The sequence below is a fragment of the Zalophus californianus genome, chromosome 6, assembly GCF_009762305.2.
Source record: "Zalophus californianus isolate mZalCal1 chromosome 6, mZalCal1.pri.v2, whole genome shotgun sequence".
NCBI lineage: Eukaryota > Metazoa > Chordata > Mammalia > Carnivora > Otariidae > Zalophus > Zalophus californianus.
In genome coordinates this window covers 90740581-90762958 of record NC_045600.1, presented here as the reverse complement: position 1 = coordinate 90762958, position 22378 = coordinate 90740581, and the positions used below count along the sequence as shown (strand labels likewise).

General features: G+C 36.4%; 1 protein-coding gene and 1 long non-coding RNA gene across 2 annotated transcripts in view; one reads left to right on the top strand and one right to left on the bottom strand.

The window, feature by feature from the left end:
- Positions 1 to 22378, top strand: part of FAM227B (family with sequence similarity 227 member B) — a 233428-nt gene that overhangs the window by 182973 nt on the left and 28077 nt on the right. Inside the window, exons 12-13 of the mRNA XM_027569742.2 lie at positions 15548 to 15645; positions 20237 to 20399. Of these exons, the coding sequence (XP_027425543.2) occupies positions 15548 to 15645; positions 20237 to 20399 (261 nt within the window). The remainder of the gene's footprint in view (positions 1 to 15547; positions 15646 to 20236; positions 20400 to 22378) is intronic.
- LOC113908966 overlaps positions 1 to 22378 on the bottom strand; it is a 51713-nt gene that overhangs the window by 21831 nt on the left and 7504 nt on the right. The gene's annotated exons all lie outside the window — the stretch shown is intronic.

The window sequence follows — 22378 nt, the reverse complement described above, 5'->3', positions numbered from 1 at the left end:
TCCAGTTTCTTTCTTTTGCCTGTGGATATCCAGTTTTTCCAACACCATTTATTGAGGAAACTATCTCTTCCCCACTGTGTATTTTTGACATGCTTGTCAAAAGTTAGTTGATTATATATGTATGTACAATATATGATTGGGTTCATTTCTGGGCTCTTTTTTCTGTTGTATTAGTCTATGTGTCTTTTTTTATGCTGGTATCATACTGTTTGGATTACTGTAGCTTTGTAATATAATTTGAAATCAGGAAGTGTGTGCCTCCAACTTTGTTCATTTTTGTTGAGATTGCTTTTGCTATTAGGGATCTTTTGTGGCTCCATACAAATTTTAAGACTGTTTTTTCTGTTTCTGTGAAAAATGCCACTGGAACTTTGATAGGGATCACATTGATGCTGTATATTGCTTGCTTAGTATGGACATTTTGACAATATTTCTTTCAGTCCATGAACATGAAAATATTTTTCCATTTATTTGTGTCTTTTTCAATTATTTTCACCATCATTTTATAGTTTTCAGTGTACAGATCTTCCACATTTTTGGTTAAATTTGTTCCTAAGTATTTTATTCTTTTTGGTGCAATCATAAGTAGGATTGTTTTCTTCACTTCTTTTTCAAGTAGATTATTGTTGGTGTGAAAAATGTAATTGATTGTTTATGTTTATTTTGTATCCTGCATCTTTACTGAATTTCTTTATTACTTCTAACAGTTTTTTTAATTGCGTCTTTAGGGTTTTCTACATATAAAATCATGTCACTTCATACAAATGGCTAACAGACACATGCAAAAATGCTCAGCATCACTCATCATCAGGGAAATACAAATCAAAACCACAATGAGCTACCACCTCACACTGGTCAGAATGGCTAAAATTAAAAACTCAGGAAACAACAGATGTTAGTGAGGATGCAGAGAAAGGGGAACCCTCTTACACCATTGGTGGGAATGCAAACTCGTACAGCCACTCTGGAAAACAGTATGGATGTTCCTCAGAAAGTTAAAAATAGAACTACCTCCGAACATAGGGGAAAGAAAGGAAAAATAAAATAAGATGAAAACAAAGAGGGAGGCAAACCATAAGAGACTCTTAACTATAGGAAACAAACTGAGGGTCGCTAGAGGGGAGGTGGGTGGAGGGATGAGCATTAAGGAGGGCACTTGATGTAATGAGCACTGGGTGTTATATACAACTGATGAATCACTAAATTCTACCCCTGAAAGTAATAATGCACTAAAAGTTAACTAAATTGAATTTAAATAAAAAATAAAATAAAATAAAATCATGTCACTTGCAAACAGAAATAACTTTACTTCTTCCTTTACAATTTTGATGCCTTTTATTCCTTTTTCTCATCTGATTACCCTTGCTAGTACTCCTAGTATTAGGATTAATAGAAGTGGCAACACGAGGGAGGCATCCTTGCCTTGTACTGAATATTAGAGAAAAAGTTCTAAGTGTTTCCCCATTGATTATGATATTAGCTATGGGTTTTTCATAAACAAACTTTATTGTGTTGAAGACAATTTCTTCTATACCTATTTTATTGAGTTTTTATCATGAATGAATGTTGAACTTATTCAAATATGTTTTCTGCATCTGTTGAGATGATCATGTGGTTTTTATCTTTCATTCTGCTGATGTGATGTATTTCATTGATTGATTTGCATTTGTTAATCCAACCTTGTATCCCAGGGATAAACCCTACTTGGTCATGGTATATAATCTTTTTTTTTTTAAGATTTTATTTATTTATTTGAGAGAGAGAATGAGATAGAGAGAGCATGAGAGGGGGGAGGGTCCAAGGGAGAAGCAGACTCCCTGCTGAGCAGGGAGCCCGATGCGGGACTCAATCCCGGGACTCCAGGATCATGACCTGAGCCGAAGGCAGTCACTTAACCAACTGAGCCACCCAGGCGCCCATGGTATATAATCTTTTTGACATGTTGTTGAATTTGATTTGCTAGAGTTTTATTGAGGAATTTTGTATCTATGTTCATCAGAGATACTGGCTTATACTTTTCCTTACTTTTGGTGTCTTTGGCTGGCTTTGGTGTCAGGGTGATACTGTCCTCATAAAATGCTTCTATTTTTTGGAAGTTTTAAAAGGATTTGTATTAATTCATCATTGAATGTTTGTTAGAATTCAGCCATTCATGCCATCTGGTCCTGTGCTTTCCTTTATTGGGAGATTCTTTTATTACCACTCCAGTCTCCCTATTTGTTATTGACCCATTCAGGCTATCTATTTCTTCTTGATTCAGTTTTGCTAGATTATAAGTTTCCAAGAATTTACTGACTTCTTCTAGAGTATTCAAATTATTAGCATATAATTATTCACTGTAGTCTCTTATGATGTTTTGTATTTCTGTGGTTTCAGTTGTAATGTCTCTTTTATTTCTGATTCTATTTGAGTCCTCTTTTCTTGATGAGGCCAAAGGTTTGTCTATTTTATTTATCTTTTCAAAAAACCAGTTCTTAGTTTCATTGATCTTTTCTACTTATAATCTCTATTTCATTTATTTCTGCTCTGATGTTTATTATTTCTTTCCTTCTAGTAACTTCAGGCTTACTTTATTATTCTTTTTCTAGTTCCCTGAGGTGTAAAATTAGGTTGTTTATTTGAGATCTTTCTTGTTGCTTAATGTAGGCATTTTTCATTATGAACTTCCCTCTTAGAACTGCTTTTGGTGCAACCCATACATTTTAGTCTGCTGTATTTCCATTTTCTTTGTCTCAAGATATTTTTTTATTTCTCTTTTGATTTCTTGTTTGATCATCAGTTATTCAGTAGCATGTTGTTTAATCTCCACATATTTGTGAAATTTCTAGTTCTCTTCTTGTAATTGATTTCAGTTTCATACCATTGTGATTATAAAAGTTTCTTGATATGATTAAGACTTATTTTGTGACCTAACATATGAACTATCCTAGAGAGTGTTCTCCATGCATTTAAGAAGAATGTGTAACCTTTTGTTTTTGGATGGCATATCCTAGAGATGTCTGTTGAATCCATCTGGTCTAATGTGTCATTTAAAGCCAGTGATTTTTATTGATTTTTCTCTCTGAATGATCTATCCATTGATAAAAGTTTGGTATTAAAGTCCCCTCTATAATGGTATTGCTGTCAATTTTCCCCTTTAGCTCTGTTACTATTTGCTTTACATATTTAGGTGCTCAAATATTGAGTGCACAAATATTTACAAATGTATATCCTCTTGTTGGAATGACCCCTTTATCATTATTTAATGACCTTTGTCTCTTTTTTACAGTCTGTCTCAAAGTCTATGTTGTCTGATATAAGTATAGTTACCCCAGCTTTCTTTCAGTTTTTATTTGCATAGAATATCTTTTTCTATCCTTCACCTTCAGTCTGTGTGTGTCCTTACATGTGAAGTGAGTCTCTTGTGGGCAGCACATAGATGGGTCCTATTTGTCTGTTTATCCATTTGCCACTCTGTCTTTTAATTGGAGAATTTTAGTCCATTTACATTTATAGGTAATTATTGATACACATGTGCTTCATGCCATTTCAAAAATTGTTTTCTGGCTGTTTTGTAATTTCTTTGTTCCTTTCTTCTTCTCTTACTCTCTCCCCTTGTGATATGATATTTTTGTAGTCGTATGCCTAGATTCCTTTCTCTATCTATTATGTATCTACTATAAATTTTTGCTTTGTGGAAGGGGGAAAAGATGGCGGAGTCATAGGGGACCCTATTCTAACTGGTCCCGGGAATGGAGCTAGGTATCTACCAGACCACTCTGAACACCCACGAAATCAGCCTGAGATGTAAGAAGATAGATCTGGATCTCTACAAACAGAATATCGCAGGCAGTTGGTTTTAAGGTACAAAGCGGGGAGCTGTGATTCTGCAGGCAGATTTTGAATTTCTTTTTTTTTTAAAGATTTTATTTATTTATTTGAGAGAGAGAGAATGAGAGAGATAGAGAGCACGAGAGGGAAGAGGGTCAGAGGGAGAAGCAGACTCCCTGCTGAGCAGGGAGCCCGATGTGGGACTCGATCCGGGGGACTCCAGGATCATGACCTGAGCCGAGGGCAGTCGCTTTAACCAACTGAGCCACCCAGGCGCCCTCTGTAGGCAGATTTTGGAGGATAAATGAAAGGGGGAGGGAGCTGAGACATAGGGATCCTACACCACTGGTAAGCAATAGCCTCCCATGCTGGGGATGGGGCAGACCAGTAGGAAGGGAAAGGACTTTAGGGTAGCCCCCTGGACTGAAACCCGGATTGGCAGGACTGCACGTGTGAAATGGGGGCAGCTGGTGGTTTTAGAAGCACAAAGGGCAGAGACGAGCCCCAACATGGAGTCAAAGATTGGGAGTGCTACTGAGGGGCAGGACACTGCAGTTTATAGCAGCATAGACAGAAACAGTGATAGTGTGGCCTGGAGAGCTCACTGAAGAACAGACTGCATTCTCTCTGCTCTAAGGCAGAGGGTTGGAAATGGTCTCTTCTGCTCTCTCAGAAGAGACACAGAAAGCCACCAGGGAAAGCCGCCAGAGAACAAAAGCCCCAAAAAACCCGTTTTCACTGAGCCCATCCATCACCACGGGGAGCAGGGCAACTCTGCCCAAAGCAGGTTGCCTGAGTAACAGCATGGCAGGCCCCTCCCCCAGAAGACAGGCTGGGAAAACAAGAGGCCAGCAACCCTAAGGTCCCTATAAAACAGATGCATCTTGCTTGGGTTGTGGTCAATAATTTGGACTTTATACATTCCCTCAACCACCCCTCAAAAGAATAACTAGGAGGAGGAACCCCCAAAATAAAAAGACTCAGAAATTATGACTTATGCCAGAGATTTACAAATGGATACAGATACAACCAAGATGTCAGAGATGGAATTCAGGCTAGCAATTGTGAAGACAATAGCTAGAATGGAGAAATCAATTAATGGCAACATAGAGTCTCTAAGGGCAGAAGTGAAAGCTGAATTGGCAGAACTTAAAAATGCTATCAATGAGATCCAATCTAATCTAGATAATCTAACAGCTAAGGTAAACAAGGCAGAAGAACAAATTAGTGACTTAGAAGACCAATTAATAGACAAAAGGGGAAAAGAGGAGGCCAGGGAAAAACAACTCAGAATCCATGAAAATAGAATCAGAGAAATAAGTGACACCATGAAACGTTCCAATGTCAGAATTACTGAAATCCCTGAGGTGGTGGAGAGAGAGAGAGGACTAGAAGATATATTTGAGCAAATCGTAGCTGAGAACTTCCCCAATCTGGGGAATGAAACAAACATTCGTGTCTTAGAGGCAGAGAGGACCCCTCCCAAGATCAAGGGAAACAGGCCAATACCCTGGCATATAATAGTAAAGCTTGCAAACTTAGAACAAAGGAAACAATCTTAAGGGCAGTTAGGGGGAAGAGATTCCTTACGTACAGAGGGAGGAACATCAAAATAATGTCAGACCTATCCACAGAGACCTGGCAAGCCAAAAATGCCTGGCAAGACATATTCAGGGCACTAAATGAGAAGAACATGCAGCCAAGAATACTTTATCTGGCAAGGCTGTCATTTAGAATGGATGGAGAGATGCAGAGCTTCCAAGATCAGCAGAAACTGAAAGAATATGTGACCACTAAGCTGGTCCTGCAAGAAATATTAAGGGGGTCCTATAAAATGAGAAAGACCCCAAGAGTGATAGAGAAAAGAAATCTACAAGGACAATCTATAAAAACAAGGTCTTCACAGGCAACATGATGACAATAAATTCACATCTTTTAATAATCACTCGCAACGTGAATGGCCTAAATGCTCCCATAAAACAGCACAGGGTTGCAGATTAGATAAAAAGACAGGACCCATCCATATGCTGTCTACAAGAGACTCATTTTGAACCTAAAGATACATCCAGACTGAAAGTGAAGGGATGGAGATCCATCTTCCATGCCAACGGACCTCAAAAGAAAGCTGGGGTAGCAATTCTTTTATCAGACAAATTAGATTTTAAACTAAAGACTGTAGTTAGAGACACAGAAGGACACTATATCATTCTTACAGGGTCTATCCAACAAGAAGATCTAACAATTGTAAATATCTACACCCCCAACATGGGAGCAGCCATCTACATAAGCCAACTGTTAACCAAAATAAGGAGTCATATTATAACAATACATTAATTGTAGGAGACCTCAATACTCCACTCTCAGCAAGAGACAGATCATCTAAGCAGAAAATCAACAAAGAAACAAGAGCTTTGAATGACACACTGGACCAGATGGACCTCATATATATATACAGAACATTCCACCCTAAAACAACAGAATACTCATTCTTCTCGAGCACACATGGAACTTTCTCCAGAATAGACAACATACTGGGTCACAAATCAAGTCTCAACTGATACCAAAAGACTGAGATTATCCCCTGCATATTCTCAGACCATAATGCTTTAAAACTGGAACTCAATCGCAAGAAAAAATTTGGAAGAAATTCAAACACTTGGAAGCTAAAGACCACCCTGTTCAAGAATGTTTGGGTCAACCAGGAAATCAAAGAAGAACTTAAACATTTCATGGAAACCAATGAGAATGAAAACGCATTGGTCCAAAACCTATGGGATACTGCAAAGGCGGTCCTAAGGGGGACATACATAGCCATCCAAGCTTCACTCAAAAAAATAGAAAAATCCTGAATGCATGAACTAACTTTATACCTCAGCGAACTAGAGAAAAAGCAACAAACGATGCCTATGCCACGCATTAGAAGAGAAATAATTAAGATTAGAGCAGACGTCAATGAATTAGAAACCAGAAACACAGTAGATCAGATCAACAAACCTAGAAGCTGGTTCTTTGAAAGAATAAGATCGATAAACCACTGGCCAGACTTATCCAAAAGAAAAGAGAAAGGACCCAAATTAATAAAATTATGAATGAAAGGGGAGAGGTCACAACTAACACCAAGGAAATAGAAACAATTATTAGAAATTATTATCAACACCTATTATGGAAAAACATTCCAAGCTCATGGATCAGAAGAATAAACATTGTTAAAATGTCTATGCTACCCAGAGCAATCTATACCTTCAATGCCATGGCGATCAAAATTCCAATGACATTTTTCAAAGTGCTGGAACAAACAATCCTAAAATTTGTATGGAATCAGAAAAGACCCCAAATCGCCAAGGAAATGTTGAAAAAGAAAAAGCTGGGGGCATCACATTGCCCAATTTCAAGCTATATTACAAAGCTGTGATCACCAAGCCAGCATGGTACTGGCACAAAAACAGACATATAGACCAGTGGAACAGAATAGAGAGCCCAGATATGGACCCTCAACTCTATGGTCAAATAATCTTTGACAAAGCAGGAAAAAATATGCAATGGAAAAAAGACAGTCTCTTCAATAAATGGTGCTGGGAAAACTGGACAGCCACATGCAGAAGAATGAAACTCAACCATTCTCTAACACCATACACAAAGATAAACTCAAAATGGATAAAAGATCTCAATGTGAGACAGGAATCCATCAAAATCCTAGAGGAGAACATAGGCAGTAACCTCTTTGACATCGGCCACAGCAACTTCTTTCAAGATACATCTCCAAAGGCTAGTGAAACAAAAGCAAAAATGAATTTTTGGGACTTCATCAAGATAAAAACTTCTGCACAGCAAAGGAAACATTCAACAAAACAAGGAGGCAACCCACAGAATGGGAGAAGATATTTACAAATGACACTACAGACAAAGCACTGATTTCCAAGATCTATAAAGAACTTCTCAAACTCAACAGCCAAAAAACAAATAATCAAGTCAAAAAATGGGCAAAAGACATGAACAGACACTTCTCCAAAGATGACATACAAATAGCTAACAGACACATGAATAAATGTTTATCATCATTAACCATCAGGGAAATTCTAATCAGAACCACACTGAGATACCACCTTACACCAGTTAGAATGGCAAAAATTGACAAGGCAAGAAACAACAAATGTTGGAGAGGTTGTGGAGAAAGGGGAACCCTCTTGGGCGCCTGGGTGGCTCAGTTGGTTGAGCGACTGCCTTCGGCTCGGGTCATGATCCTGGAGTCCCGGGATCGAGTCCCGCGTCGGGCTCCCCGCTCAGCGGGAAGTCTGCTTCTCCCTCTGACCCTTTCCCCTCTCATGCTCTCTCTCTATCTCATTCTCTCTCTCAAATAAATAAATAAAATCTTTAAAAAAAAAAAGAAAAGAAAGGGGAACCCTCTTACACTGTTGGTGGAAATGTAAGTTGGTACAGCCACTTTGGAAAACAGTGTGGAGGTGCCTCAAAAAATTAGAAATAGAGCTACCCTATGACCCAGGAATTGCACCCCTGGGTATTTACCCCAAAGACACAGATGTAGTGAAAAGAAAGGGCATATGCACCCCAATGTTCATAGCAGCCATGTCCACAATAGCCAAACTGTGGAAAGAGCCGAGATGCCCTTCAACAGACGAATGGATAAAGAAGAGGTGGTGCATATATACAATGGACTATTACTCAGCCATCAGAAAGGATGAATACCCAACTTTTACATCAACATGGATGGGACTGGAGGAGATTATGCTCAGTGAAATAAGTCAAGCAAAGAAAGTCAATTATCATATGGTTTCACTTATTTGTGGTACATAAGGAATAGCAGGGAGGACATTAGGAGAAGGAAGGGAACAATGAAGGGGGGGGAATCGGAGGGAGAGATGAACCGTGAGAGACTATGGACTCTGAGAAACAAATGAGGGTTTTAGAGGAGAGGGGGTTGGGGGGATGTGTTAGCCCAGTGATTGGTATTAAGGAGGGCATGTACTGCATGGAGCACTGTGTGTTATACAAAAACAATGAATCGTGGATCACTACATCAAAAACAAATGATGTATTGTATGGTGACTAACATAACATAATAAAATAAAATGTAAAAAAATAAATAGTTTCTACCTCTTAAAAAAATAAATGTTTGCTTTGTGATTACACTGAGCCTTACATAAAATAACATATTTTTTTAAGATTTTATTTACTTATTTGTCAGAGAGAGAGAGAGCAGGAGTGGGGGTAGGGGCAGAGGGAGAAGCAGGCTCCCCACTGAGCAAGGAGCCCAATGTGGGACTCAATCCCAGGACCCTGGGATCATGACCTGAGCCAAAGGCAGATGCTTAACCGAATGAGCCACCCAGGGGTCTCTAAAACAACTTATATTTATAACAACCTATTTATGTTGATAAAAACTTAAGTTTGAACACATTCTAAAATTTTACATTATTATTCCTCCCCCATGGTTTATGTTTTTGATGTTACAAGTTTTTTTTACTTTATGTATCCATTAACAAATCATTGAGTTATAGTTATTTTTAATACTTTTGTCTTTTAACCTACATACTAGATTTTAAGTGATTAAGTCACCACCTTTACAACATAAGATTATTCTGAATTTTGCTATGTATTTACCTTTACTAGTGAGATTTTATACTTTCATGTGTTTTCCTATTACTAATTAGCATCCTTTGGTTTCAGCTTAAAGAAGTCCCTTTAACATTCTTGTAAGGCAGTGATGAATTCCTTTAGCTTTTGTTCATCTGGAAAACTCTTTATCTCTCCTTCAATTCTAAAGGACAACTTTGCTGGGTAGAGTGTTCTTGTTTGGCAGGTTTTTTTTCTTTCAGCACTTCGAATATATCATGTCGCTGTCTTCTGGCCTTCAAAGTTTTGCTGAAAAATCTAATAATCTTATGGGAGTTTCCTTGTACATAACAAGTTGTTTTTCCCTGGCAGCATATAAGATTCTCTCCTTGCCTTTAGCTTTTGAGAATTTAATTATAATGTGTCTTGGTGTGGATTTCTTTGGTGTTATTTTATTTGGAACTCTGGGCTTCCTTGATCTAGATGTATATTTCCTTCCATAGGTGAGGGAAGTTTTTAGCTATTATTTCTTCAAATAAGTTTTCTGACCTTTTTCTCTCTCTTTTCTCCTTCTGAGACCCCTATAATGCAAATATTATATGATCTGCTTGAGGTTGCCTCATAAATCCTTTAAGCTATCTTTCTTTACTCTTCTTGGTTCTTCCTCTTTTCCTCCCCATCCTTTCCTCCCTCCTCCTTCTCCCCCTCCTCCTCCTCCTTCTTCCTCATTGTCTTCTTTACTGTTCTTACTGGATAATTTCACTGCCTAGTGTTCAAGTTTGGTGATCCTTTATTCCATGTCATCTAGTCTTCTATTGAACCCCCTCTATTGTATTTTTCAGTTCTGTTATTGTATTCTTTAGCTCTGTGATTTCTGTTTGGTACTTCCTTATATTTTCTATCTCTGCATTGGAATTCTCACTTTGCTCATGCATTGTTCTCCTGACCTCAGTGAGCACCTTTATGATTTACTTTGAATTCTTTATCAAGTACATCACTTATCTCTGTTTTGTTAGTTTTTTTCCTCTTAGGTTTTAACTTGTGTTTTCATTTGTAGCATATTCCTTTGTTTCTTCATTTTCCTAGACTCTCTCTGTTGGTTTCCATGCATTAGGTAAAACAGCCACCTCTCCCAGTCTTGAAGGAGTAGCCTTTTGTAGGAGATGAATCTTATCATTCAACCCTGCCCTACCTCTTGGTTTTTTTCAAATCTTTGTGATTTGCTAAAGCAGCCTACTTTGTTCTTAGTGGCTCCTAGTAGTTGAGGGTGTGTCAAGAACTGTCAGTATCCCAAAGGGAAGGATCTCAGTCAATATTTAGATTCAGGCTGAGTGGAAGCCAGACCCTCAGGCAGTAGCTTTGAAAATATGCAAATATATGTCTTTCAGGAGAAGATTAGGAGATGGACATTTCTGTCTGTTTCTCTGCACTGAGCCCTGGGGTGATAGCCAATTCAGAGCTGTTTCTTTGTTTGCTACTGTCCTATAGAACCCATGAACACAAACCTTGCTGGCTACCAGAACCAGGTTTTCAAGAGATGGGTCCTCAGAGTAGTGGCCACAAAAGTCTGTGCCCTAGCCTTCTCTTTTATAGAACATTTTAGGATGTGGAATGGTGGGAACATAGTTTCAACTTACACCCCATCAATAATAAGTTCATATAATCACTAATCTGAAGAATGTAAAGAATTTTTATGACACCAGGCAAGACTGTCAAGGCTTGGTTATAAAATAAAGGTAATCCCAATTCCTTTCAATTTTACTATTTTTAGCAATTATATTTTGTGTTACCATGTACAATGAAATTAGTCTTAATTTTTATATCTTTTTAAAAGTTCTTATGTAGATAAATTTACATATGATACAGGAAAAAAGAGTTTCCCAGACAATATGTTCTAATTTTTGCTTCAGAACCCATTTAGTGGTTAGTTTTTTTAAATGTTTTCCATTCTACAGAAAAGAGTTAAAATGGGTCTAGTTTCCTTCCAAAACACCTTTGATCAAGTCAAGCTTAAAAGCTATTTTGGTTTAGATTTGTAATGTTTGGCTCCATAGAGCCTTAGTTCATAAATATACTAGTTCCTTATTTCAGATACTTGTCACTTAGTTCTTTATACAAAACCATAGAAATATTTAAAACCTGTTCACATTGCCCCTATAACTTGTCTAAGCAATGATTTTGTCCTTAAAGACACAGATATAATTCATAGTAAGAAGTAATAGAGGGGCATCTGGGTGGCTCAGTCAATTGAGCATCTGACTCTTGGTGTGGGGTCAGGTCATGATCTTGCAGTCATGGGAGGAAGCCCTGCATCAGGCTCTATGCTTAGGGCAGAGTCTGCTTCAGATTCTCTCTCCCTCTCTCTCCTGCTATCTCTCTCTTTCTCTCTTAAAAAAAAAAAAGTAATAGAAAGAAGTAAACTCCCAAGCCAAAATAAAGTAATAATACTGTATTTTCCTTGGGAAACTAATGTGATATGGATCACTATCTTATTACACATAAAATCTTCGTGTCTTGAACATATTAAATTTAGCTCAAAGTTGGTGAACCCAAGGATGCTAGTGCTACCTTACATACATATAGCACTTCATAGTTAACAAAGTACATTTGTAAGCACTTAAACTCTCTAACGTCTCTGTGAGATTATTCGCAATTATATATGTTATGTTAACATTACTAGGAGAAGAAATTTAATTGTACCTTAAAGCATTGTGAAGAAGTCCTTAATGCTTCATTTTGCTAATTTAAAACAAATTGCGTATAGAGAGATGGGAGAATGGTTCTGCATATAGCTATGTAGACAGATGTAACTTGTTTGAGGTCTAATATGTAAACAAACCTATCATTGGGTCTGCAAATGCTAAGATTGAAGGGACTTGGGGAAGTATATGTATAAGGATCTGAAAAAATCTGGGAAGCATGATAAGAAAATATATGCAATAAGACAGAACATATTCAGGGACCTGGGTGGCTCAGATGGTTAAGCATCTGCCTGTGGCTCAGATCATGATCCCAGGGTCCTGGGATCAAGCCCCACATCAGGCTCCTGGCTCAGCGTGGAGCCCGCTTCTCCCTCTGCCTCTCCCCCTGCTCATGGTCTCTCTCTCTCTCTCTCTCTGTATCTCTGTGTCTGAAATGAATAAATAAAATCTTTAAAAAAAAAAGAACATATTCATGGGTATGCAATACTTTTTTCAAAATAATTGTATCATTTTCCTATATTACTGAAACAATTATGTTTGTTCTATTTCTTATTTGCTCAGATCACATATATTTTGCAGAATGACTACCTGTGTTTTCTCTTTCCTTTGTTTCCCCTTATACTTCAGTACTAGAAAAAGTCTCTTTCTAAGAGTAATTCTAATTTAAGTTAGATATATTCTGAAATGAGTCTCTGAGTAACACCTCTTCTGTTTCTATAGTTTATTTAATAATTGTATTAATATGTATGGCCTGTATGAAGTTTAATTTTGCCAAGATATATGTTATTTGCATCTCAGAAAGACTATTAGTGAAAACTACAAAAGTGGATAGAGATAACCATACTTACTTGCATAAGTGTCTCCCTTTTAAACATCCCTAAAATAGGAGCGGGCACCTGGAAGACTCAGTTGGTTAACCGTCCAACTCTTTGTTTTGGCTCGGGTTGTGATCTCATGGGTTGTGAGATAGAGCCCTGTGTCAGGCTCTATGCTCAGCAGGGAGTCTGTTTGGAGATTCTCTCCATCTTCCCCTCCCCCTACTTGTGTGTGCTCCTCTCTTTCTTTCTCTCCCTCTCTCAAATAAATAAATAAATCTTTTTTAAAAAAATCCCTAAAATAAAAAGGGGATAATTATAATTATGAAAATGAATTTTTTCCAATGTAGGTGGAGTAAGAGTAGAATATTTTGTCACTAGTGAAATTTCTGAAGCCTAGTAAGAACAGTTGAGACTTTTTTTGAGAGAGAGAGAAAGAGAGTGGGGGTAAGGGGCTGCAGAGGGAGAGGGAGAGAGAGAATCTTAAGCAGGCTCCACACCCAGCATGGAGCCCAACATGGCGCTCCATCTCACAACCCTGAGATCATGATCTGAGCTGAAATTAGGAGTCAGACACTTAACCAACTGAGCCACTGAGGTGCCCTGAGACATATTTTTTTATGGTTTTATCAAATGGAATCACTTTTGGTTTTTCAGATGATCTTGTTCTCAAGCTTTTAAGGATATGAGAACAGAGGATATATGAAAACTGTAATTGGGGGAAAATTGATATTCTCACCTAAAATAAATTATGGATTAGGGGACTATAGGAGAAAAAAGCTAATAAATATAGTCATTTTTAAGATTACTATTACTCTTATCATATCTGGGTGGGGTTTTTCTTTTTTGTAGGATTTTTTTTGCAAATTTTTTCTTTGAAACTTTTACTCCAAAAATTTCCTTGCTTTGTGTTTTTTATGTATCTCTTACTTTTTTGTCTTTTGCCATTACTCCCAGCTGGGGATTTTTGCCTGATATTAATGTATATGACCTTCTATTGACTGATTTTACAACCAGCGTTAAATATTCTGAAAAGTAAGGGGTTTTTTGTAGGTACAGTGGACATGAAGTAGAAGTCCTCTTAATATTATGTCTGTTCATAGAGACCAGAAATTAAGTAATATTACCTAAATATGTATTTAAGAATGATTCAAAATGAGCAAGTTTTATTTTTTTAATTATTCCTCCCAGAGAATATTTTTGTTGGTTTTTTTTACTTATCTTGCCAGTGTTTCTTTATACAAATGAAGGCAAATGAAATATATTCTTATACTAAAGTTAGCACACTGTATATATTCAATCAAATTATATACTCTGTCCTGTACCTTGCTTTCATCACTTAATGATATGACCTGTAGATCTCTTCAAATCAGTATAGGGATCTTCCTCATTTCTTCTTATAGCTGCATAGTTTTCCATCAAATTGGGTGCCTCAGTTTTTTTAACTAGTACTTGACTACTATTAAATACATGGGTTGTTTATAATGCCTAAATTTTATAAGTTATGCCACAATCAATACACTTGTACTTGTGTTCTCTCATACTTACATAGGAGATTGTATAGGATATAGTCTCAGAAGAGGTATTGCTGGGTAAAAGAGAAAATACGTCTGTATTTTTGTAGATATTGCCAGATGCCCCTCTATAAGAGATTGTTTGTTTTTGAGCATGTGTTAAAAAAAATAAATCATATGGTTTATTACCTTTCTTGCGCATTCTAACTTCAACTTAATATAACCTTGGTTCCACTCAAAATTTTAAAATTCAGGTTCCTAACCAATTCTTTCCTTTGTCAGAGATAAATGTCTACTTGCCTCTAGCATTTCAGATTTGTATCTAATACCTTTGAATGTCTAGTGTCAAAAATCAATCTGAGTGACTTTCCTTAACTCTTCAGAGCTTTATCATCAACATTACAACCTGTAGATCCAATTAGTCTACCTGGTACTTGATAATAATAATCAGTGCCACAATCTAGTACAAACCTCAGATTACCTGTTTTCTCTGCTCTGTATTAAGTATGCTTAATAACTAGCTTGTTCTTTTAGGCTGATTGACATACCAATTAAACCATACAGTTCTCCTTTTCTTTTAGACATGGCAAGTTTCCCTTGTTACCTTCATGTATATTCATGCTGCTTGCAGGGAAAATTTACCAAGTCTTTCCTTATTTGGGTTTGTTGCCAGTATATGGAAAAGGTGGACCCTAACATGCAGAGGCCCAACCCTCCTATTGCATTAAACTAGAGGGTCGTGGACAAAGCTCTGGGCTCTGAAGCAAAAGACCTAGGCCTGTGTCTTAAATGATACCTTAGAGGTATAGCTTAGAGTCATACAATTTCCTACACTTAGTTCTATCACCTGTAAATTGTGGAAAATCTTACTTAGCTCACAGAATGTTTGTGACAGTAATATGATATACTATAAGTAAATGAGTTTTATCAATTCTAAAGCCTTGGTAAGTAAAAATGAGATGGTATATTTATTTCCTCTAACTGATGCAAGCTATAACAATATCTTAACCTCGATCTCATCCATTTTTGGTTCTTCCCATGTTTAGAGTACATTGCTAAAAGAAAAAAGTATTATGCCTTTTTGTAAATGAAAAAAAAGCCAGAATTTAAGAAAATATTTTGTCTTCTCTTTTAGCTATAGACTTCAATATGACAAAAATTTTAAAGAACCCAAGAGCATATACAATGCCCACATTCAAGGAAGAATCAACTGTATCAAGACTAACAACAAAGGTTTGGAACATAGTAATTATTAAAAATGTTCTTACTTCTTTAATTTGCTTTATAATTAGTTGAACATCTTCATATAGGAAATGTTCATTAGTACAGTCCTGACATATATCTTAGAAAAATTTAATGATCAAAAGTGATTTATTGGAGAGGATAATCTTAATGTTAAAAAGTCTTATTGTTTTTTGAAAATATCCTCATCTCTAAACTAAAAAGAAAAACCATAGCATTCATCTTTTCTCAACTTCTGGCACTGCTTGTCCTAGGGTTGATATACAAACATGGCTCTGATCTCAATATGTTCTAGTCAAGATTGCAGGGAAAACTTCATAAGAGTTTTCAGCAATGGCTGACCTGTCCCTACCTCTTAAGCCATGATCCTGGGATAATTGGCCATATGTAGATACTATTACTGATAAGTCTTGATTGCTTAGTTTTTCCATGTTTCTGACTGTGCCTCCCTAATAGAGATCCCTATGGACTTTTCCATCTTGTGTTGCTTTAGCCAAGATTTGATGAGGTTACTGGCTTGGTATTCTGAATTTAATCTTTTGTTAGACAACTAGGTTTTAAATTTGTTGCAGTCTTTGTTGCTAAAATTTTGTCTGAATTATCTAGTCAAGTCTGACCATAAATTTTATGTTATGCCTATTTAAAAACCACTTTCTGAAGTCAGTTTTCATATATTTCCTGATCTTTAATAATCCAGATATAGAGAATGTTTTCCAACATTTACAGTGCTGCCAAGAATGGTTTGTAAGTACTTAAAATAGAAACTGGTGATCTCTAGGAGTCAATTTGGGATCAATGATGCTATCACACCATTGCGGGTGGGGGACACGTACAATATTGCTGGATTTAGAAATCAGGAAATGTAATAGAAATTGTATATGTGATCTTCAGCATTCACTAAAAATGGCCCTTTGTACCTTGTTTACAAATTGAAGAAATATGGACAGGTGGATTTATCACTGACTGAACAACCTTTTTCAGATTACACTGTTAAAAGATGGAAAGCAAATTGCAGCTACACCTTTGGTAATGCACCACATCACTGCATCATTGGCCCTGTCCTATGTAGATTATTTCATCAACAACTTGGATAAAAATACGGTTGTCATTTTTATTAGATATGTAGATGCCATAAACCTTGGAAAAACTACAAATACATTGGATGACCAAAAGTTTACAACAGTCAAGTATTGGGCATCAAGTATCTTAGAGATAAAGTTTTATTATGGAAAAAGCATAAAGGTCCAAAATTATAGCTCCATAAGTATAGGATAATAAAGCCATGGTATAGAGGCATCTGAAAAGATTTGGAAATTGTCTTTTATAGTAAGCTCTGTATGTATCAACACAGAATGTTGTTGACCCCCAAATCTACTGCATTCTTGAGCTATTTAAACAGACATGTGGGATCTACTTTATGCTGATTAAACAATTATGTATTATGTTCATTTTGGAGCTCCACATTGTGAAAGGGTGTAGACAAACAGAAGTGATCTGAATAGAAAATAATCAGGATGATGAAGGGCTTTGAAACCATATTTTTTCAGCAATCACCAAAATATTTAAAGGTATTTCCACTAGAAAAAAAAAAAGACTCTGGTGGCCATAATAACTGTTTTCAAGTATGTAGAGAGCTACTGTAGGAAAGCAGGATTAGGCTTTTTCTGTGTGGCTCAAAAATTTTTTTTACCAGTACAAACCAAAAAGTTTTTGTTAACCCATAAGTGAAAGCTATAGGGAGACAGTTTTCAGTTCATCATAAAGAATTTTCTAAGCATAAGGGTTGTCCAGATGTTGAATCGGGGCCTGTGGCTTCCCAATGCCATTATGAACATTGGCAAGATGCACAGGCAAACCTCAAAAATGAAAGTTTAGCTTACTAGTCATCGTCAGCAATTATCCTTTAATAAATTAACCAAAAAAATTAAACACCAAAATCATCCCTTGGACTTTCTAACTCATCTCTTGTAACACTTCCAAAGTTTATAGGATTGCTTGGTTCTCCGATTTAGTACTAGGTTGACTCTTGACTATAAAAGTCTTGTTTGATGGAATCTTAAAGTTTTCTGATAATTTTCTGCCATTGTCTTTTGTGGGGTAGATGGAAGCAATGGAGCTTCTGCTAAATGTTTTGGCTATTTGGAGTATCTCTAGCAAGAGTTCTTTGGGCAACTTCAAACCTTCCACTTTAAAGTATCTAAGAAAATGGCTAAGGCTTCACAAAACACTGGATATGCATTTAATACCTAGGTCTGCTCTTGTCAGGTTGAACTACCCTTAAAAAATCAGGGGCCATTGGGTAGGGGGATGGGTTAGCCTGGTGATGGGTATTGAGGAGGGCACGTTCTGCATGGAGCACTGGGTGTTATGAACAAACAATGAATCATGGAACACTGCACCAAAAACTAATGATGTAATATATGGTGATTAACATAACAATAAAAAAATTTTTAAAAAAAATCAGGGGCCATTAGAGAGGAAGAAGCAGGTATTAACTGTGGTTTTCCTATTTTAAAAATGGATAACTGCAGAAAAATAACAGAAATGTCTATTTCTAGAATTTCAGTAAGATCTAGGTTCTATCTTACAATATCCAAGGCAGAAGCCAGAAAAAGGGTCATAAAACATCTTTCTAGACAGCCAGCATTTCCTTTTAATCTAGACAAAGCTTGGTCTGATTTTGCATGCAATTTAAAGATTACTCAGCCATCAAAAAGAATGAAATCTTGCCATTTGCAATGACGTGGATCGAGCTAGAGTGTATTATGCTAAGTGAAATAAGTCGATCAGAGAAAGACAATATCATCTGATGTCATATGTGGAATTTAAGAAACAAAACATATGAACATAGGGAAAGAGAAGGAAAAATAAAATAAGAGGAAAACAGAGAGGAAGGCAAATCATAAGACTCTTAACTATAGGAAATAAACTGAGGGTTGCTGGAGGGGAAGTGGGTGGGGTGATGGGGTTACTAGGTGATGGGCATTAGGAGGGCATGTGATATAATGAGCACTGGGTGTTGTATGCAACTGATGAATCACTAAATTCTACCTCTGAAACTAATAATACAGTATATGTTAATTAAATTGAATTTAAATAAAAAAATTTTTTAAGAAGATCAGGCTAGGGCACCTGGGTGGCTCAGTTGGTTAAGTGACTGCTTTCAGCTCAGGTCATGATCCTGGAGTCCCGGGATGGAGTCCCACATCGGGCTCCCTGCTCGGCGGGGAGTCTGCTTCTCCCTCTGACCCTCTTCCCTCTCGTGCTCTCTATCTCTCATTCTCTCTCTGTCAAATAAATAAATAAAATCTTAAAAAAAAAAGATTTCAAAAAAATAAATAAATAAAATCTTAAAAAAAAAAAAAAGAAGATCAGGCTAGATATAACCTAATGTGAATTTTCATGGGAGATGGAGATGGAGTAAATTATTTACATAATAGGAAATATGTCTGATTTGACATTGAGTTTTCACCATCAAAGAATTGCTTTTGATTATGCTAGTCCTACTGTTCAAAATAATTATGGAGCATCTCTGAAGGAAAGCCATGAAAAAGTGACCATAAGCAAAAGAAACACAAGAGAACTTTCATGTATTAGTAAAAGCAAAAGAGAATAAAATCTTACTTCCTCACAGGAAGTGGAAATAATAAATCTCTCATCTACGCATTACAAAAATGGAGGAAAGACATAATATGCATAGTTGCTATACTGACCTTGTATCCCACAAGAAGCCAGTAATAAGCAATTATATTTATGGTCACTTTCCCTGACAGAGAATTCATGGTCAACAGTTTTTTCCATCAGCACTTTGGTTACATTATCCACCTGCCTTCTGGCTTCCTTTGTTCTGATAAAAATTCATCTTTTAATCTTATTGGGGTTCTGTTAGATGTTGTTTTTCTCTTGCTGCTTTTGAGATTTTTCTTTTTGTTTTGGTCTTTCAACGTTTTGAATATGATGTGTCTAGGTGAGTATTTTTCCTACTTAAAGTTAAGTTTCTTGGATATGTTTTCCACAAATGTTTGGAGGTTTCTTTTTTCATGTTTTTCTTCACATTTTTTCCTGTCCCTTTTTCTGGAGTTCTGTTCATTTTCTTCTTTCTTATTTCTGTTCTTCAGACAGAATAATCTCTATTAACCTTTATCAAGCTGATAAATAAGAAGGCTAGAAGGGTCTTACTGCATGAACCCATAGATTCATACTATAGTAAATTTCTTTAATTAAGAAGATGCTTGGAGTGCCTGGGTGGCATAGTCAGTTAAGCATCTGACTCTCGATTTCGGCTCAGGTCATGATCTCAGTGTCCTGAGATGGAGCCCCGCATGGGGATCCCCACTCAACAGGGAGCCTGCTTGAGATTCTCTCTCCCTCTCTCTCTCTGCCCCTCCCGCTTGTGCTCACTCACTCTTTCTCTAAAATAAATAATAATCTTTTTTTAAAAAGTTGCTTTACAGAGTTTCTTTTTATTTTAATATGCCAAATAGTAACTCTATTTATAGTTACAATGAAATTATATTTATTTACAGTTCTTTAAAAACACATAAAAGTAATAATTGACTTGATTTTTTTCTTCCCTTTACAGTCCCATTATATTAGCACTGGTCCAGAGTTTAACCGTGTGCTCTTCAATTTTGGAGGTCAGAGTCCACTGATTTTATATTACCTTAAGATGCATGAGTTAGCTGGTATTTCCAAAGCCCCTAGACAAACCAAGATTAAACTTACTGAAATATCGCAAGAACCATATCCTTTTTTAAGCTTTGCTTTAATGTTATCTTTTTCTAAAATGTTCAAAACTTTTTACTAAATGTCACAGTCAAGAAAAAAGTTTAGTGCATTTTTTAACCAATGTTTTTTACTTAGCATTTAATTATATTCAAAACTTTCATAGCATGTTTGGCTAAAGTATTTTCTCTTTTAGGTCTAAGGCTGTGATTTTGCATGAAAGAAAATTTTAAAAAACATAAAACCCAGGAACTGGCATCTGTAGCTCCTTAGTAAAAGACTATTACTGTTCAGGGTTCAGTTTTAAGCATTTGTCAGACTGTGGATCATGGGCTTCTAGCCTTCTCCAGAGGAAAGTTTCAAACATGTTTTAGCTGTGTAATTCTTTGTTCCAAAGAAAATTTGTCAGAAAGGTTAATATGTAAAATGTAATATAAATGAAATTGGAGCTCTTTCATTGCAGCAGGGGTGAGGGGCCCAGAGTTCTGTATACTTCTACTCCCTTACCCCCTCTGCATAACCCATGCTGGCCCAGCCCTCACTGGGGCCTCAGATGAACCCCAAAGGGATCTAATACCATGGTCTCCAAACAGAAGTGGACACAACTCTGGATAGAAAAATATATATGTATATATACATATATCTATGTCTCTATTTTAAGGTAAGTAAACTGAGGCACAGGAAAGGTAACTTGCTAAGTGATGGCACTTGGATTCTATCCTTGGTAGTCTGGTTTCACAGCCAATACACTTACATCCTCCTGTGTACCCAGGAGAACTGTGTAGCTCCTGAAGAAAATAAAAGTCTATTCTGGTCTTCTAAGGATAATCACAATTATGGTTTGGGGCAAGGGTGGTAAGAGGCAGAAAAGTCAACAGAGGACAAAAAGAAAGGATGCCATGATAATGTTCCTCATATTTGAGAATAGTTATTTGAAATTTCTACAGTTGGTTCTGCATTAAATTACTTTAGAAGGTTTTCTCCAAACATGTAAGATTGCATGACCATGCACATTCTATTTTAAAATTCTTTATTTACTGATTTTTCTGCTATACTTTCTTAAGCCCAAATACAGAGCAATAACATATTTGATCACTATGCATTTTTTAAATCAGAGTCTTGTGGAACAGATACATTCAAAAATCAATTTAACATTATTGGTAATATTTCTTTTGATTTGGAGTCACTTGCCAAAGTCATAAGAGGGAAGATTGCTTTATTGTCAATGTTTTAGAATTCATATATAAATACTGAGAGACTGGAGATGTTTGTGGAAAGGAGGAGGAAGGGAACAAATGTAATTGTACTTCACAGGGGTGCTCATGATTCTGACAGGATTTTTAATGAATGTCCATAAGGAAAATAATAAACGTTTTTGCTAATGTATATTTAAAATTTATTAGTAGAAAATTTGAATATTTTTTATGAATGGTCTTTGAATATTTTCTTAAAATTGATCACTTAGTAGTAGAGTTATAAGTAAAATGGCAAAAATTTTTACTTCAAGGACCTCAGAGCTGAATATGTAATGTGTCTTTAAACTGTGTAGAATCATGTGCAAAATGTATTTGGAGCTCTTACCTTTCCCTTCTCACATCATCTGTGTTTTTATAAATCATCTCATCCTTTAATGTGTTGAGAGTTAGACTAACAAAAAAAATACCTGAAAGTCTGATATTTTTTTCCACGTGAAACACAAATTATTTTTTTACAAGATAAAGAAAACTCAGGAACACAGTGTTGGTGTAGTTTGTAGTTTGTGTGGTGTAGTTGGTGTAGTTGGTGTCTCAGTTCATTAAAAAGGAATGTCCATAGGCTGTACTATGTGTGGGTCCTGTTAAAAAGAAAGGTCTATGGACTGTATCTGTATTTCTAACATGAATTTAGAAGGTTCACATTTTGTTGCAGTTTAGAAAAAAAATCTGAACTCAGTGCAGTATCATAAAGAGTGCATTGTGTTACTACAAAGACATGCTCCGACCATCACATATGCATATAC